This window comes from Lissotriton helveticus, chromosome 4_1, assembly GCF_964261635.1.
Source record: "Lissotriton helveticus chromosome 4_1, aLisHel1.1, whole genome shotgun sequence".
Classification (NCBI taxonomy): domain Eukaryota; kingdom Metazoa; phylum Chordata; class Amphibia; order Caudata; family Salamandridae; genus Lissotriton; species Lissotriton helveticus.
The window spans coordinates 1212003108-1212021952 of NC_136063.1; the positions used below are offsets into that span (position 1 = coordinate 1212003108).

General features: G+C 42.7%; 1 protein-coding gene across 2 annotated transcripts in view; it reads right to left on the reverse strand.

The window, feature by feature from the left end:
* Nucleotides 1–1578: 1578 nt before the first annotated feature.
* PHLPP1 (PH domain and leucine rich repeat protein phosphatase 1) overlaps nt 1579–18845 on the reverse strand; it is a 651577-nt gene continuing 634310 nt past the window's right edge. For both annotated transcript variants that reach the window (XM_078687772.1, XM_078687773.1), the window contains exon 17: nt 1579–3645. In XM_078687772.1, the coding sequence (XP_078543898.1) occupies nt 2476–3645 (1170 nt within the window). In that variant the 3' untranslated portion in view covers nt 1579–2475. The remainder of the gene's footprint in view (nt 3646–18845) is intronic.

Genomic DNA, 18845 nt, shown 5'->3' on the forward strand with positions numbered 1-18845 from the left:
TCAGCAAACCCACTAGCATACACAGCATTCTTTCTTAACTGGCCAGTCCCCCATTGACCCATGTGGGTTGTCAAGTCCATTTGAGATAAATATTAGCAGACGCAATCTAGAACATTAGAGCACCCTGAAATGTTCAAGCGCCCTACATATTGGAAGGAATCTGGCGCTCTAAGGCAGCACACTTAACATGCAATTTTGACCGCCAGAAAATAACACCACCAGGTTTGCTACAATTATATCTGCAATATGAATGGTGTTTTACTTTGTGGCACATGCATTTTATGAGCAAATGCACGATTTGCTGAATGAATACTATGGCAGTTCATAAAGAACTAGGAGTTTCCTTCGGATCAATCTGTAAAACCGAAGAATTACAAATTTATTTGGAAAAAACAAGATTTTCCCAATTTCTCTCCAATTTTGTTGGTGGTAGACACAACACCTCTAGCCCCCTACAAAGATTCTGGATTGCTCACACGTTGAATTATGGGGGACATTTATGCCCAACTGGCTCAAATGTGCAATGAATCGCTTCTTTGCACTCCAAATGCTGGCAGACAGTTCACAGTTTGTTGAAGGCAGAGCTAGCATGTGAACCTAGGTATCCTGTACTATTTAGGTACAAGGCCATTTCTTGTGCAAAACAGACAAAGTTGATTTAGTATTGGTATGTAGGTGACAACTCACCAATTGTATTATTCTGAAAAAAAAGCAAAATACAGGCTGAGAAAACTGATAACGCAACTGGTAATCATGGGGTGAACATAGGAGTGATAACCATTTTACTTTTTTGGAAAAGGAATTTCATTTGTATTTCCACACACCTTTGGGAGTAACCTGCTAAATACCTTTTTCTTAAGAGCTCTTTTGATTCATGTTTTTGAGATCACAGGGACACACCATTAGCACATAAATTCACGTTTTGTAAATGAAGAACACAAACTGATTTTCAATGCGCTCTGCTGCCACTGGCTACTGTGTATGTTGACCATTTCTGGTTAACAGTATTCTCTTTTAACACAGTTGTATCTTCAAGCTCATGATGAAGTTGTGTTATGTGTAGCAGGACGTAAGATACTTGAGTATGATAAGTGTCTGCATGATGGTATGGAGACTCGCTTCACCATACCTTGCAAGGGAGGGACCTTTGACTTTGTTACGCCACTGCATGGACCATAACTTACCTTGAAGTACACAAAAAATTCTTGTATTGCTAAAAAAAACTTTAAAAACAAATACTGGTTCTTATAGTGATATAGTCAACCCTACACATCCTGTGTGTCAATGATTCATGGAAGTGGTCCTTTTCTATAAGTGAGAGCCTGTCTGATACTACAAGACTGAAAAAACAGCGCATTGGGACATTTTCACATCATGCTACAACAGCTTTCAGAACGTGACTAGTATAGTCGTCTGCAAACACAGATAAAACGGGGATGTCTCGAACAGCCTTGGTGGTGGTGATGTTCAACATGCCTAATGTTCCTTATCCTCGAGGTAATAAACAAAGATCAGATGAGGACAATGCCACAGAACCATACACTGAAGACCGTCAATATAACTGAGGAGGCAAGTGCATTATTTGTAAATTTATAGATTTATTTTACCAAAATTGACGATGTTCATTTTGTGCATTCGGCTTCAATATAGCTTTCGGTATGTAAATAGTCTAACGGAGTTCTATACAATCATGCTGGCTTGTGGCAGCACTAAAGAACACATATTCTTGAAGAAAACCACAGTCTGCCTGGCTGATAAGATTCCTTTTTGTTCGTGAGACACCTTTGTGACAGGTATACAGTTCACCCACTCCACCCTCTTAGTATAACAAGACTAGGGTCTGAAAGGCTGACATTTCTTTAGAAAAAAATCTGGTTCTGTCCTGCTGAGACTACAAAATATTTTAAGCAACACTATACAACACTGAACTATTTACACAGTAGTAACGTCCCAATCAAATGTTCTCTCAGAGAAAATTAGTGAATATCAGTGACTTTAAGCCACTTGAAAGAGTAAGCAACTCCTAGGAGTTAGTCTTTATTCTACACATCTATTACTTTCAATATCCCAAAAAATAAAACTTTCGCCCCCCCATCACCCAAACAAATATTGTATTACAACAGGACTTAAAAATCGAGCACCGCTGCACTGCCTTGTTCTCAAATAGTCACTTAAAACAAAATAACATTGCAATCAGATCTGTTCCTCTGTAATATATTAAACATTTTTCTTAGCTTTTTTCACATGATATGTTAAGGGAAACATTGAAACTAATTTATTAAAATCGCACTGATTAGAGCATTGCTAGAAAGATACTCTCAAATTATTAAAATCAACGTAAACGGAGAACCTGCAGCTACCCGTGGAGGTTTTCTGGAGGAGATCCCAAGCAAGCTGAGGGAACATTTTTCCTTTCAACAGCCTGTTTTTAGTATATTGGGTCCTTTTTTCCCTTTCAAAAGTAAGCTGGCTGGGTCATAATGGAGTATCGTAATAGTCTGGTAGATGGTCCACCTGATATTGTCTATGTAACTGCTGTGGTTGTTGCTGTGGTTGTTGCTGTGGTTGTTGCTGGGCCTGTTGCTGAGGCTGTTGCTGCTGCTGTTCTTGGTGCTGTTTCATAATCTCTTTAACCTCATCTTCCAGCTCTGGCGGAATAATGAATTGGTCATCTGGATCCGGCTGCGCGGGTGCTGCAAAATACCCCCCAGTCTTACGAAGAGGTGCATCTGCAGCTATTTCAATTAGGTTATGACTCTTCTCTGGTGGTGCCACTGAGCCATTGCCACGTCGGCGTCCAATGGTGCCAGTCGTAGAGTAATCAGACCTCCTTGAGAAACCCATTTCGTCTTCATTGGCACGAACATCAATGCCTTCATCAATAATTTCTGCAGGCGATTGAGGAAGGTGTTTGTCTTTTGTCCGGGAGCAGTGGATATCTACTTCCACCTCAACCTGGCTGCCATTGGTAAACACACCTTCTATGGGCTCCTCGTCCTCACTATCCAAACCATTGTCTGAAAAGGCACTGGAGAAAGTTGCGCTGGACAGCTGCCTTTGGAAAGAGTTGGATAGGCAGACTGGGTGAAGCATGCAGCGCTGCTCACTGGGATATGCTGGGCTGTGATCATTCATGGCTACCTGAGGGGGCTCATCGGAGGCCGTGGACCCTACTTCACTACTCATCTCTGAGGTTGAAATCTCACTGCTAATCTCTGAAGCTATGCCGCTGCTGGAAGACGGCATGCCTAGAGTGTCTGGGGGCCGGTCCTTAATGACCACGTTAATGGATGGAAAGACCCCAGGGCTGGGAGGAGGCAATCCATTTAGCTCGCAGCAGCAGAAACAGTCCTCTGTTACATTCAGTTGGACCACCACAGCACTGATGCTATCGTTGCAACCGTAGCTCTGTGCCAGCGTACATAGTTTTTTTGCTGCAGCCAATGCATCAGGCACGTTCCTGACTGTTTCTACAGCTTCCTCACTGCTCATGCTATCCCACAGTCCCTTGCTACCGAGAATGAAGAACTCGTCCTGTGGCGTCAAAGTAACTGACTGGATGTGAGGTCGAGGCACAACACTTGGGTGAAGAAACGTGTATCCGAGAATCCTTGTGCAATCCGTTACTCCATTCACTTTACCATCCTACAAGAAAAAAAAAGCTTTCAGAACTGTAAGACTATAACTTTACATCAATACAGAAACAGAAAGAACATTTGCACCACAACTCTTTAACATTTCTTTTTCTCAGGGAAATAGGCATGAAAAGTACAGGAGAAAAACAGGGTACTATCTGGGAGCAAAATAGGCTTTAAAGTATGGTCACATTTGTTAGATAAAGAGCTTTGTGTCTGAGGCAGAAACTTAATTTCACATAGAGTCTGTACAGAGCTAGAAACCACATAAGTATTTAAATATTTTGTGCTTCTGCCAGCGAGTCGGTGTTTACAGTGAGGGAACTACGTGTGTGTATTCATGGAATTATTAGCTGAGGAAACTTTGAAACATATTTTGGGGAGGCGTGGCAAAATATCTGAGAAGCAGCAAACATGATAGTATGTAAAATTCTGAGTCAATTGGACAAATTAAAAAACATTAAGTACCAATTTCAGCTCTGATAATTCAAAGGGTGCTGTGAGGAGGTTGGAAAGAAAAACATTTTGTTCATATTTTGGAGGTGAGAAATTATGAGTAAATGACAGTCGCCAACACCTAAACAAAGAGTTGCAAACAAATTGCTCGTATTTAATTATTTAATTTATTTCAGTAAATAAAAAAATGAGTACAGTCAAAGATGTTTACACTAGAGATAAAAAAGAAAAAGGCTTCATTTGGCCTGACAATACCAGAGTTGACTAATTATTCGCGTAGAGAGAGCATACTAGTCAAGAAATTTGGGCTTCACTTAGAATTCACATTTGATCCAGACTAATAGCATTGTTCATTGTGGTCAGTACAATAAAGAAACTTACAAAAGGGATCCTAAAACCCTGTACTAAAATCCTTTATAAGTTTCAGTGCAGTTAGGGAGACAGTATCCCACAGCGCCGTAACAGAACTCTCTACGGTCTCACATGTCAGTGGGATTTTTCATGGATTGGCAATACAATAAAGGCCAGCTAACAGCATATTGAACAATGCCAGGAGCTGGAACTAGAGTTCAATCTAAGTTTAAGTCAGTTTATTTATTATAGCCTTAGAGCCCACTGTAACAGGCTCTACCGGCAATTAAAGGCCTGCTCCAGCGATCAGCGATAGCCTTTAACAAGGGAGCGGACCTTCAATGGCCAGTAGAACCCGCTACGGAGGGCTCTAAGGCTATTAGAACATTCTGTCCCTAGAGGGCGGAATGTTCTCATTTGTAAAACAAAGGCCACTTGGAACCCAAGGGGGTTGAAATCCCCTCAGGCTCCGTGAGGCCTTTGTTAAACATTGGAATGTAGATGATCCAGACTTCTACCGACCATTGGAAGCCTGGAGCACCTCCCGTTTTCAATGGAGGTCCCAACATTCCTATGTTCTAATCGAACTTAGTGTGCTAGGTAAGTCCTTTTGCTAGATTACACTTAAAATTTGCATTGAGTCCAAGCTTAAAAAACACCCATTGTTCAAAAACATTAAAAAGGCACCATCAAAGTAGTCATATGTCCAAACAGCAGCATATTAACGGGGCTTGTAAAGCAGGGCCTGATGTTTGGACTAGTCCTGGTCCAATGATGATAAATAAGGAGCTTCATGCTATGGGCGTTTTTTTTGTGAATCTTGCAGTCTGTAATAAAGTCCTGGGTAAAAGGAACCCCTTGAGCCTATTTACATTTAGAACATTGAGATCAGAGTGTAAAGTGTTTGGTGAGTTGAAGTGGCACATCACGTTTGCCAGTCAAAAGGAGAGGTGAGTGCTAATTTGGAATGGTTAAAAGCTGTTCCGCACCAGGCAAGTATTTAATGAACCTGGTCAAGAGCTGAGCTGAGGGTGCCCACCACCAAGAAAGAAAATAACTTTGTGCCAGCAAATGCGAATGTTATGCAGATTGAATAGAGTTCATGGCCAGTATCTTTGTTCTCCTAACAGCCCTGGGCGGGTACGGACTATGAGCATTAGGGTCTCCAGTTCATAACTGGAAAGCCTACCTTCTTTTGTACTCTGTTAAGGAATTCAGGAAAGGTAAAAATCACTAAGTTGGATTAAGCCCAAAAAGCAGATGCATTAGCTTTAGCTGTAGTAAGCTTGATCGGTGTCTCCGAAGTATTTATATGGCCGCAGTTATTTGTAGCTATAAATGATGAGTCTAGTGCTGCTATATACAACTGTCATTTTGCAGTGTAAGATAGTTACATTTTTTTCATGGTTCTTCTAAATCCATCATGTGTTAGGGTTTTTTTGCCACCACAGGGGTTTTCCGTGTATTAATTCCATTGCAACTGTTCAAAGTGTCAATATAAGTATCTTGATCTCCAGTGGTTCCTGTCCCAATATAAGCCTTCAGTGTTTGACCTTCCACTCCTTTTAATGAGTAACAGTACTTGGGGAGGGATGCTTACATACCTAGCGATTGGTTCGTAAGGCCAAATTCAAACCTTACTGGTGCTTGCGAGGAGTTTCTAAGGAGTGTAAATAATGGTCTGTAAATGTTGCACTGTAGAAGGTTACATGTTTGGCTGAACATTCATTGAAGGTTTTTGCCACCGTATTTCATTGTGGAAGTCAGCCTGGCTTTCACAACTACTTAGATTGGAAAAAGCGAGTTTTTATAGATTTTAACAAAGAGTCGGAAGCCAAGCATAATGATGCAACATCCAGTTTTAATATCTGTTGATGTCATTTCCTGCTTTTAGCAATACTTCTAAGTATTTATAGTGTGTGACGTTTGCTATTGAGACTCCGTCCATTTGCTATGAACCCTGTTCAAATCCACCAGCTGAAGAGGACTACTTTGATTTTATTGTAGTTTTTAATTATTTGGTGATTCTGGCAATAAAGGCTAAAAAGTTCAAAAGCTTCTGTAAGCTCATCCCTGTTTGGTTCAATAACATAATATCTCCATAAAGCAAAGAATGACAGTGCAAGTTCCCAATCTGGGCAGGTGAGTCTCAGCTGCATCCAGCAGACGGCTCAAGTCTGCTGTGAACAATTTTAACAAAAGCGGATTTAAGACACAGCCTTGCTTCAAACTTGAATAGGTATGGATGTTTGCATACACGGGATGATCAGTTGCTATTTTCACTCTTACCCAGGTTGATAGGTAGAGAATTTTTATGAAACAGGAGCACAAAGGATTTTTTTGTTTTGTCCATTAAGATGGCAAGTCTGACCACGACATTGGTGGTGCTTGCTTATGGAATACTGATTGAACGACAATACATTAAGATTAGTTTCCCAAGACTCCAAGACCCTCAGTAGCAATACGTAGCCTCTGTGTCTAAGAGAGCTATTAGTCTGTAAGATTTAGGATCTGAAGATGGCCCCTCTTTTGCAAATCAGACGTAGAACTGACCTGCACCAGGAGTCTGGAATATTCATAGTAGTCAAGCAATGAGAAAATAAGCATTGTAAAGTTGGGATCCAGTACTCTTGATCAGGCTTTAACAGTGAAGCTGTATGCTGTTTGGCCCTGGCAAGCTGTTGATCTACCTTTCCTGATATGGTGTCCTATTAATTCGGGCCTGCGGATCACTGTGTGTGGAAAGTAGTCTGCTTTGAAGTTAAGTTGCTCTTCTAGAGGGCTCAAGTAATACCAGGAAATGCATTTTATCCAAGCATCAGGTAGAACATCATTGCCTTGTGTGAGTGTCTGTTGGTTAACATTCTTATTGATCATCTGCAAACATTTTCGCTGATTGTTACTTATGGTGACAGTGTATAGTTGTAAGCAGTCCCTTTTTTCTTGCGTAATTTTAGTTTCCCAAACTGCTATTGTAACCTCTACGCAATTCCTTAACCATCTGTGCTAAGTCCTCATTTCCTAGGTCATTTTTAATTTACTTCGTTCCCTGTTTAAAGGGTATGGAGCTCACCTCAAGGATTGATTGTATCATCTATTAGCCTTCCAGGGGGCTAGCATGCATCTTTGTTGTTGCTTCCCTATTGCTCTCAGATGTTAATAATGAAGACTATATATTTTCCCAAATGCCCATTTTATTTGCTGTCAGGGTAAACTATGGCGGTAAAATTTGTACTTTCCACTTTTTATATTGCGCCTCAGCTTTAAAATTCCACCAGATTGTTTTCTGTATACATTGTCATTACTTTCACCTATAACTATTGCTTATCTAGGTAAGTATTTGCACTAGTAATGGTGAGTATGTATAGAAAATGATGGCTTTTATAGCAGTTTTTTATATGGGAAAACTTGTGATTTGGGAAACAATTGAGCAGGAAACAAGGGTGTAGTCCAGGATTACAGAGCTATTGGTTGTATAATGAGTATGTGATATAGGTTGGTCACTGACAAAGCATCTGTTTGAAGTACGCAGGTAGAGGCTCTCTAGGATGAACAACAATCGTTCTTCATTGGTGTCTTTTCTCTGTTAACATGTGGTTTGCTGCAGTATCTCTCAGATAACATTTTCCATGTTATACTGAGCCCCCCCTTGCCATGGATTTATCTAGGTTAGAACTGAAGTATCTTCAATTGTGATATAACAATCCTTGTGTTGTAGTTTAAGTTCTGTCAGGATAGGGATGAACGCATTGATGTTTTCTTTCTTTCGTTTGGATGATGGGTTTATGTACAGACGGATTAATGATAACTGAGTTGTTCGACGGTCTGATGCCCAATTCTCAATTAAAATGCCTAACACAGATGAATAACCGATCTATATTATCGGTTTAAAAACATTTAACAGCTGTTATATAGGTCGCAAGACCTCATCTGGAGTGGCCCATTCTGTTGGGTCTCAGTGCTGAAGTGTGATTTTTTTTTTTTACTTTATAGTATTGACTTTCTGTATTGAACAGTACAACAAACACAGAGGCATAAGTTACGAGATAAGCAGCGTCAGGATCATACCATCAAAGAAGCCGCAATAAACAAAATCACATTTGAGCTCGGAACAGCAGTCTAGGCACATGTATCAATAATGACCAGTTGAAGGCCTGAGGGTGCTGCAGCTATGCATAGTTCTCAGCCATGTTCCCTAGAAAGGTCAGCATCTTTCAACCAGTCTGCATCTTTGGGGGGCCTCATCCACTAACAGGAGAGCCTTTTTTTGCCAGGAGAAGCCACCACAGCAGGCACCACACCTGCTTCAGATTATCTTTAGTGCAACCCAATAGTGCAGTCAGCAGGGCACAGTCAACTGTAGATTTCATTATCTCCTTTGACATGGAAAATATCTTCCCAGTAGTGTCTGACTGACGAGTACTCCCACGCAAGATTATAGAAGCGAGCAGAGCAACATGGACACCGAGGACACTATGTTACTATTTCTGATCTCTTGACCATCTTTAAATGGATCAATTTATGCCTATAACTGAAAGATATAAGTCTAAGTTGGGAGCAGCAACATTTCCATGCGCGTAGGCCTGTAGCTATCTTCCATTTCTCAAAGGCTCTACGATCTATGCTTGTGCAGACCCCTGCATAGAACATGTACAAAGTGGAGATCCAGCCCCTTTGTGCGTTTTTCTTTTTTTTTAATTAGTTAGGTAAGCAAGGGGTGGGCTCAGGCTGATCATGCTGCATGCTTTAAGCGCAGATATACTCAAAGACGTCAAGAGGCGTGGTGTCTTTTAGCACGGGACTGGTCAGAGGTTAGGTATCTACCATTTACATTTAGCTGTCTCATCCAGAGCAGTCCGGCATCCCTCAACCTGCATATTTCTCCTTTGTCTCGCTTTGGAGGGAGGCTTGGGTTAAGGAGAGGAATGTGTGGTGAGTACAAGTGTTACTGGCCTCTACTGTATTATGCCAGATAGACCAGGTAGAACTTCGGATAGTTTGTACTGGTCTCTGGATTTGGTAACCATACAGGTGCAGAGTTTGCCCTGCAGTACCTGGCCTTTTTCTTTAGGGACATGAGGGACGGGGGTACATCTGCATGCTTCCAGCATGCACATCAAATATGGGAGAAAGCAAAGGTGGTAACCTGCGAGTCCTGCCTTATTTTATTGATTTCACCTACATTCCATGACACAAGTTACATTTGATGAAACTACACGCTGTGCCAAGAAGTCTAATTTCAATGGATTTCATTGGTTGCCTGCTTAGATTAATATGTCAGAGTGCCACTTCCAGCTGCCATCTTTTGATACCGTTTATGCCATTTGGAACACCCTACGATGTCTTTCTAATCTGAAGTCTCTAGTGACTATATTTAAAGGGTAATTCAGTCTGTTGGTTTGCAATGGGCCAATAGCATGTGTCGCTATTGAAGATAAAATAGATTTGTTGCAATTTTTGTCACTTCTTGTAGGACTGATGGGATAGCGTTCAGATATTCCCTTTATGACTGAATACCCAATTACAAAAGATTTCTCTTTTTGACATTAAGTATTTGGCAGTGTCCTCGGATGCCCATATAACTAGTATGACCTTATTTCTCAGCTATGACAGATAGTGGAAACTGGAAGGCAGCGATGTACGTGGAATTAAAATGCCTTAGCTCTTCATGCGCTGCCAGCAATGTTGCTGTTATTTCTGTTTAAAATGTGAGCCTGACTTCTCGAACTGTATTTTGGTTGGAAGAGGGTGATTAAAGTGTACTTTGTTTTAGGCGGTGCAGGGAGTAGTTTTTATGCACCAGAAATTGCCGAGGTCTTATTTTCTACATTGCTGAAAGGGTGGCTGCATTTGTGGTGGCACAGGAGGAAATGTTTTCAAATCCTTCACTTGAGTTCTACCTGCATATCATATTAAGTAAGCTGTTGATGCTATTTCCCATTGGGAATAAAGCAGAGATTTGAAACTGCAATGCTGATTTGTAACTGTTGTCTTTGGGGTTTGAATTAATAGAATTTTGGTCACCTTTTATGTTTTGCTTTTGTGTTCAGCCTCAGATTGGGAAGGCAGGCAGTCAGGCACGGAGCAATGGCCCGGTGCATGAGAGTCAATGTGGGCTGTTTTATCGTGCGTTGTGGTGATCAAAGTTTGTGAAGTTTTTGGCACTTTACTCTTTCACCAAAGGTCTGTTTGGCGACCCCAGGCCCGATAGAATATAGGACTGTGTCAGGGGGTCAAGCCCTGCCCTCTAAAAAGCCCCGTAACGTACTTTCAATCTTACCAACAGGACTGGTACGAGCCCTTTAAGGATAACCTGGACTTCATGGAGGTTGACTCCGCCCCTATGACACCGAAGTTCGTGGGCCTATCAGGATCGGACCTAGGGGGAAGAAAGGTGGACCCGGAAGACGCCGGTGTGTGCGTGTCCCGAATCGAGTCGGTGTGGAAGTCTGGAAGCCGACGGGAATCCACCTTGACTGATGCCACGGACCCGGAGGACGCCGGAGAAGAAAACGAACGTGAAGTCGCGGACCTCGAAGACCCCAGCCAAGAGAGAGCTGACCGTGGAGCCACGACCCAAGGAGAAACAGAAGTCGGGAGAAGCGGTATCCGAGCCTCGAAGCAAGAGACCTTCCCGGAGGTAGCAGCACAGGAGAAGCCAGGAGGCCACCGTTCCCCCGCACCGCCCAGCCACGCGCAGGAAGACGCGTGGCTAATCCAGGTACGGGAACGTTTACGTAACCTGCTTAGTTTTTAACGGGGAAGTACCGGGTGACCGTGAAAGGAGGGAGGGACGTATTGGGGCACCATGGACTGCTGAGCACTGAACACTGCACCCTCGGGTTGTAGCTAGGTGCCTATCAAATTGGTGGTGGTTGTTAACTTCCTTCACGAATGTTACCCTCACCCCCTTCCCCATAACCAGAACAATTATTGAGCTGTGAACTAACAGCCACGTCTCCTTTCCTTTTGCTTTATATGAGGGCGAGACGGAGAGAAGTGATCCAAAAAGCCAGGAGATAGAAGACCCGAAGATGGACATTGGCCCCTTTCCTGAGTTACTTCATATATGTCTTGGATCTAAATAGACTGTGCCTAAATAAAAACAGTTACTGAGCACTTCAGTGTTGGCTCCTTCCCTCCTTGTGAACCTGAAAGGTCACAGACTGGCCTATACAGTTGCCCTAATAGGAATGCAATGGGGCTGGTTGTCGATTGAGCTGGATTGTTCATGCGTCCACCTCGGGAAAAATGAATTGCTTGTGGTCTGTGTCCTTCCTCTACCCACCAGTTGGGCAGAGGTGGGGGTGGTTAAGTGATCCCGCCAGACTCCTAAAGCAGAGACCAGGTTGGTCTTTGTCACCCCCTCCTCCCTGCTGGGTCGGTTCATTAATGGCCAAACCAGGCGCTGTTCAGACTTTGGCCTTATTTCCTTCTTTTCCTGGGCAGACCATACATGACCACACGGAAGAGAGATTGGATGTTATTTTACCTTTGTTTTATCCGCACTCTACGTTTAAAGGTACGAACACCGATTCAATATTTAAGGTTCTCTTTGAATGGGAGGAGGGTAGTGGCAGTGCTAATCAGTAGCAATAAAAACAGTCAGTGAAACAGGTCTCTACAAGGCCCTATTTATAAATCCTTCTCTTTACATTGCAAAGCACTGATCTCTTGCTCGACATGCGAGAACCCTTAGCAATCAAGATCACTTAGGTAGTCCCTATCACAATTCCCAAGTTTTATTTGTACAATACCCTATCTCGTTTTTCCAGGTGCAATTCTGTAATTTCGTTTTTCAAGCAACCTGGGCCACGGAAGTATTGTGATCCAGTGGCTGCAGCATTTACCGTATAGTTATTAATTTGTTGCACTTCTCACATACTTTATCATCGCCTTCATGAATTGCAGATTTTAACCAAAATAAATTGTTTCTAGCTCAAACAGATCAAAAGTTGCTAAAAACGCTATAACATGTTCCAGTTTAGTGGCAGACCTTTTTTTGCACAGAGACAGGCTATCTTTTAGTTGCTAATAGCTGTATTTAGGTTTTGAGCTTGGATCCTAGAGTGTTTACATGTGTAAAAACGCAAACTAGTGAAGCATTACTGCTTAACAATGTGCAACATGATTTTCTTTCTCTTGCCACATAATTCTGGTGGACCTGCTTATGACTCTCCATAGCACAGTCTGTCAGAGTCCTCATGTCTGGGTGTGTTTAGGTTGCTGGCGCGTGTACAAGACGAGGCACAAATCTAGCGATAAGTCTGAAGGAAATACGTGTTTTTTCTAGTGCCTGGCAGTGAGATGCAAAGGTGTTTCACTTATCTCATTCTTGGCCTCTCTGCTGAGAGCACAGAGCAATAGCTGTATATTTGTCAATCGGAATTATCATATTAGGTGAAAGTGTGCAAAATTGGTACACAAATACTGATGTCAAAACATTAGAACCGAAGGTAAACAAATAGTGTTTCTGTCTATGTGCATGTAAGATAGGGGACTCGGAAGTGGAGGTGACAAAAGAAAGTATGCAGAAGGAGAACGTGAAAACAAAAGGGCAGAAGATGAAGTGAGACATGCAGATAGACTTCAGAAGAAGATGTGATGAGAAAAGAGTGCAAGCAACTAACACAGAGGGCGAATGTAGTGGAAAGATGTGAAGGGAAGAATACTCATTTATAAAATATTAAATAAAAATCAGTGCCAATAATCACTGGTAAAATCAAATAGTCTGACTTGTTTGATACGTTCCTTCTGTGATGTAGTTGAATTCTATAATAGAAGAGGAATTCAAATACTGATTAGGTGGCCAGCCTTGAAAGCACAGGATCTGAGATACGTTTTAGGCCACATCCATATAGTTACATTAATGCCTCTCTTATAAAAGATTCCTAGCTACATTTATTGGGTCACAACCATATTGGAGACATCATTCGTCTTTTTGATCCCACTTAAAGCAGTAACACCATTGTAATGGCTTGTTTAAAAACAGTACTATTTTGGGCTCAATTATGCTGCACACTCATCAGCTATCAAACTATCTGTCAGTAGGCCCAAGAGATAGCTCAGCAAGATGAGTGTTCATCACCTGATCTAACTGGTTATTGGCAGGTTATTCATTTACACTAGCTATCTCCAACAATTAACTGTGTGACACTGACCAACAAATGTTTTGTGAGAGGTGAATGGGGGCCACTTTTTTAAGGGTGCCCATGCCGATTTTTGATCCCAATCCGACCCGGTTTGTATAGTTTCTTCCCACTCTTTGTTAGTACTGTGCTCTGGGCTCGTGGCGGTTCCCTGGGGTTGTTTTGGTGGAGGTAAAACTTGTTTGTGGGGCATTTTTGTTGCTATATTTCTCCTCTTCAGACAATTTCTTTACAAGTTTCCTGAGTTTTTACTTTTTCATTTTTATATTATTGGAGTTTAGAAATAAAATAGACTTTCCTCGACCGAATTAATTCAAGAAATTAATTATTGGCTGTCCTCTTTTTGATTGGCGAAGGCTTCGTAAAGTCACAGGGTACACCCGATAGAAGAAATTGGTATCAGAAGAGGGAAATGTACGGGTTTAAAAGTATTTGAAGTATGGTGGATCTCTGCCACACATTGTAATTGGTTGTTTCCTACTTATGTTCTTTGGTTATTGTTGACCAGTATTGCCCTATGTAGCAGCAATTATTGTTCATTGCAAGTAGATGGCTGGTGAGAAAGCTACTGGTTGTGCTTGTTCTGCTTTTTTCACTGATTTGGCTTCCTCCACTAATGAAGGCCTTATCACGCATAAAGACCCCAATTTATCCTTGAGGGCTACACATCAGCAAGTATATTGGATTTGTTCAGCTAAGCTGCCTGCATTCACACCGAGTTGCTTTATATACGTTGAGAGGCTCTCGGGCCTTGCGTCTATTGTGGCTGTATACTGTGCCAGAGATTCCAGCAGAGATATTTGTATTTCAAATTTCGTTGACTGGCAGTACATTCCTTCCACCATTGTATGTAAGGTGGGGAAAAGTAACTTCCAGAATGCTTGCGATTTTCCTTTTGTAGAGGAGAAGAGTGGTGCGCTCTAAGCTTGAGTCAGCAAGCCATTTGGCTGCCATTAGCGTTTCAATTTCGTCAAAGGATGCTGCCTGGTGATCTCCAGGCCCTTTTCTGCTCAGGCAAGTTAATCAAGGGTGATGTATAATTCATCAGGTTAGGATTGACACTGGCACCAAATCTTTTTTCAGTGGTGAATTATTCGCTGTTTCTTCTAGTTTAATTGCTGTTGAAGTTGTGAAGGTGTCTGTGGTTGAGCGTGGCATCGGCCTATGGGGTTTAGTTAACTGACAATGGCTAGACAAGAGTTCTTGTGACCGAGTTAGAATTTTAGCACGAGTGCTTAAAATCAGTGAGCTGGACTTGCTCTTAGAGATGCTAATTTTTATTCCTGGATTTTTAGCGAACATACGACTTCAACATCGTGCAATTATTGATTACTATTGTATCGTATTTGTGTAGCGCTTACTACTCCTGATGAGGCGTCGAAGCTCTTTTTCATCGCATAGCACGCTACTCCGGAACCCATAAAGGATTACTGGTGAATTAGTAGAATGAATTATGAAAGTAATTTGAGTGGTGGATATGTTAATTATTTGGCTTGAGAAGGATAGTGGATGGATAGAAGAGGGAAATGTTTTGCATTTGTATAGCGCTTGCTACCCCCTGATAAAGTGTTGAAGAGCTTTTCAGTGAGTAGCACGTTACTCCAGAACCCAAACAGGATATTACGGCTGGTATCCAACGGCGTAGCTAGGGGGGTGCGGTCCGCCTCAGGCAGCACTATTACGAGGGCGGCAGCCGCGCAGCACTGGCCCGTTGCGGCGGCATTTAAAATGTATTTGGGGACACTCAGTGTCCCCAAATACATTATAAAGGCCGCCGCAACGGGCCAGTGCTCCACGGTCGCGGTTTGAACTGCAAGCGCTGCGCACCGTCGCACGTGACCTGCTGCTTGCTAAAAAGCTCCAGCGCGTGACGTCAGAGCAGCCACTACTTCCGATGCGTGCAGCCAGGGAGAGGCCGTGTAGGCCACAACTGTGAGCCTGCTGCTGCCCTGTAGCTAAGATAGGTGCTTGCTTGCCATTTCAGTCCGCCCGGTGCCTGCTCTGTGCAGTGTGCGGAGTAGTAGAGACAAGGGGTCCAGAACTCGGGCCCGACCGGAGCCTGCACTACAGCTCTGAGAGCATGTACCAGCCCGGGGGGAGGCACCCGTTGCTCTCTTCACCTGCCTTAAATTAAAGTAAGTGGATTTATTTATAAGTATAACTGTGAACCCCTAAAACTATGCTCTTAAATAAAAGTGATGTTCCTTTGCTCATTTTATGGTGGCCGAGCAGTCAAGAAAGCGATTAGGTAAAGTTTCTTATTTTACATTTGTCAGAGCGACACATGAAATGAAAGAGCTCCTGGTGAACATTTCGATAGTGGAGTCAGCACCGTGGCTACTTTCCGTACCCCAGCGAACGATGATGTCAGGAGACCAAATAAATATGGAAACAGTCCTCATCCGCCTCTTTCTCTTTTTATCCCCCACTATGCAGTCATTATGCTATCCTCTGTACTCGAGATGAGCAAGTGGCAAGCATATTACTGCGTCGGTTTTTGCAATAGATAATGTGACCGTATTACAATAACTAACTTAGATAAAATTTACAGAAACATTCTTTTGTTTGTACTGGCGCAGCGGCAGCGCACGCTGTCAATGAGTGGTGCAGATCTGAGTCTTCATTTTGTTTAACAGTACGATCAGCGTATAAGAGAACAAAGGTGCTTCAGTTTCAGTGGCTTTCCATCAGTTTTAACATCTTCTTAGAATGTCTTGATGCTCAAATGGGTGAAACAGCTCATATTTATATGTTTTCCTGGTTTTCATTGCTGGATTTTGGTTGCGAGAAAGTGTCACTCATAGTTGTTGAAATGTCACACATAATTAAACTGAATTTATAAAAATGTCACTCATGGCAATCTGAAACCTTGGCAGCTATGTGCTGAGCCTGCACCTGCCCATTTTGCTTGTTAGCACCGCCGAAAACGGAACAAACTACTACCATGAAAGTGTGGAGAGGATGGGGCATAATGACCAGAGCTGCCGACATGGGCGCTGGGGAACCCGGTTCGAGTCTCTGGGTCAGGCCAACATCCTGTGATTCTGGACAAAGCAAGCAAAGCAAGTAATCTCCTGGTAAATGAATGTATCCAATCCTTAACTGGTCCTCATTAAAAACACCAGTGTTCATGATGAAGTTCCTCCAAATTTGAGGCAAATCGGACAAGAAATCAATTAAAGATTTAAGGGATACTCTACCAGCCACACATTTTACTTCAGCTTGTTCAAATGTTTTAAACTGTTGATATTGACGTCTGCATGGTGTGACTTGCTTGATGTAAGGTTGACCATTGGATCGATATGTAAAGGATCGTGAGTGGGTCAGCTGGTGCGGATTTGAATGAATTGAACTCTGGGTGTTAGTATGCAGGTGAAAATGTGGTTGAAGGCCTATGACTGATTGTATGGTCTTAAATATGTCCTTGACCCTAAATTTCGCAGTGGATTGAGCATGGTAAAATTATCTAGATGGCATGATGGCACTGTCAGTAGTGATAGTTTATGGTACATTTCAGTTCTCTTGGATGCATGCCAGCAACTCTAAACCAGTATGAACCAAAGCATGTTACATAAAAAATCCCAAATCATACATTAGTCACCCCTCATAGCCAACTACACAGCGTATCTTTATGAGGGATGCTCTCTGTAATGTACTTTATGTACTAAGCACAAAGTGTGGAAAAGAGACTTGAAGAAACTCAATCCAAACTCCCTACCGCCTAACAGCTGCAATCGCCTACTTCCCCCTCCAGGCGCTACAGACGTTCAACTTCTGACTGACTACTATCTCAATACTATGTCCACAATAATCAATGAGGCTGCGCCCATGCAACTGAAAAGAGTCTCGTCCAAGAAGACTTCCAACCCATGGTATGACGGTAGCCTCAATGAGGATAGACGGGCCATGCGAATGGCAGAGCGCACCTGGAGGTCAGCCCCTTCTGCAGTGCACCTAAAAAGTCTAAAGATACAGAGAAACGCCTACTTCAGGAAAATAAAACGCTCAAAAAGAGACTTCTTCAGCCTCCAACTCGCCCAAGCTAAAAACCGTCCAAGAAAACTGTTTGAGTTAGTCAGAACACAATCCAAAGAGCAACCCAAGACACTCAGCTCCATGGACGTTACTCCTTCCTGCGAAGACTTCTCTGCCTTCTTTATCCAAAAAACTGAGAGAATAAGAAGCGATCTCCTCAATGACGCTATCCTGTACTCCAACCCCCGACACACAGCAGTGCCTCAACCAAAGAACAATGCTACTTGGTCAGCCTTTGACACCTACTCCGAAGAAGAAATTGGCAGACTGCTCAGCACCTTGAAACCTTCCAATCACCTCTCTGACCCCCTTCCTGCTAACGCCGTAAAAGACTTTTCCCCTTGGCTTCTCCCACTCTGGTCTAAGATTATCAATAGCTCTCTTCAACAAGGATCCATCCCCAACGCCCTCAAAGTAGGGCAAGTCACACCGCTACTAAAAAAACCAACAGCAGACCCCACTGATCTAAACAATTACCGCCCTATTACAAACATTCCTACTCTCGCTAAACTGTTGGAAAAATGCGTACAACTACAACTGACTAAACACATAGATAAGTTTGATCTCCTAAACGCTCATCAGTCAGGCTTTCGAGCAGGGCACAGTACCGAAACTACCATGACTCACATAGTGGACGATGCCCTCCAAATCCTAGACCAAAACGATACCTGCCTCCTCATCCTTCTGGATCTCTCCTCAGCATTCGATACAGTTAAACATGAGAACTTACTCGAACTGTTAAACACAAGAATGGGCATATCTGGGACTGTTCTAAAGTGGTTCACCTCATTTCTACACAACCGGACACAAAGAATCAAAAGCAACAACCTGCTGTCCTCTCCGGTACCTGTATCGCTAGGCGTCCCTCAAGGATCCTCCCTCTCCCCAACACTGTTCAACCTAGTTATGGAACCTCTCACTATGTTGCTACAGGCATCTAATGTGCACTTTCACATGTATGCCGACGACACCCAACTTTATCTCAAAATACAATCTCCCAAGGACATCATGCTTTTGAACACCACGATCAGAAACACCCAATCCTGGCGTGCTGAGAATCACCTCAAACTCAATGCTCTGAAGACCGAGTTCCTCCTGATCTCACCTCCCGCTAAAATATCCACGGCTCAAACATGGCTTAAGCACTTAACGGCTCTAAATGTACAGCCCATCGTAGTAGACTCAGCAAAGTCTTTAGGCATAACACTTGACACCAATC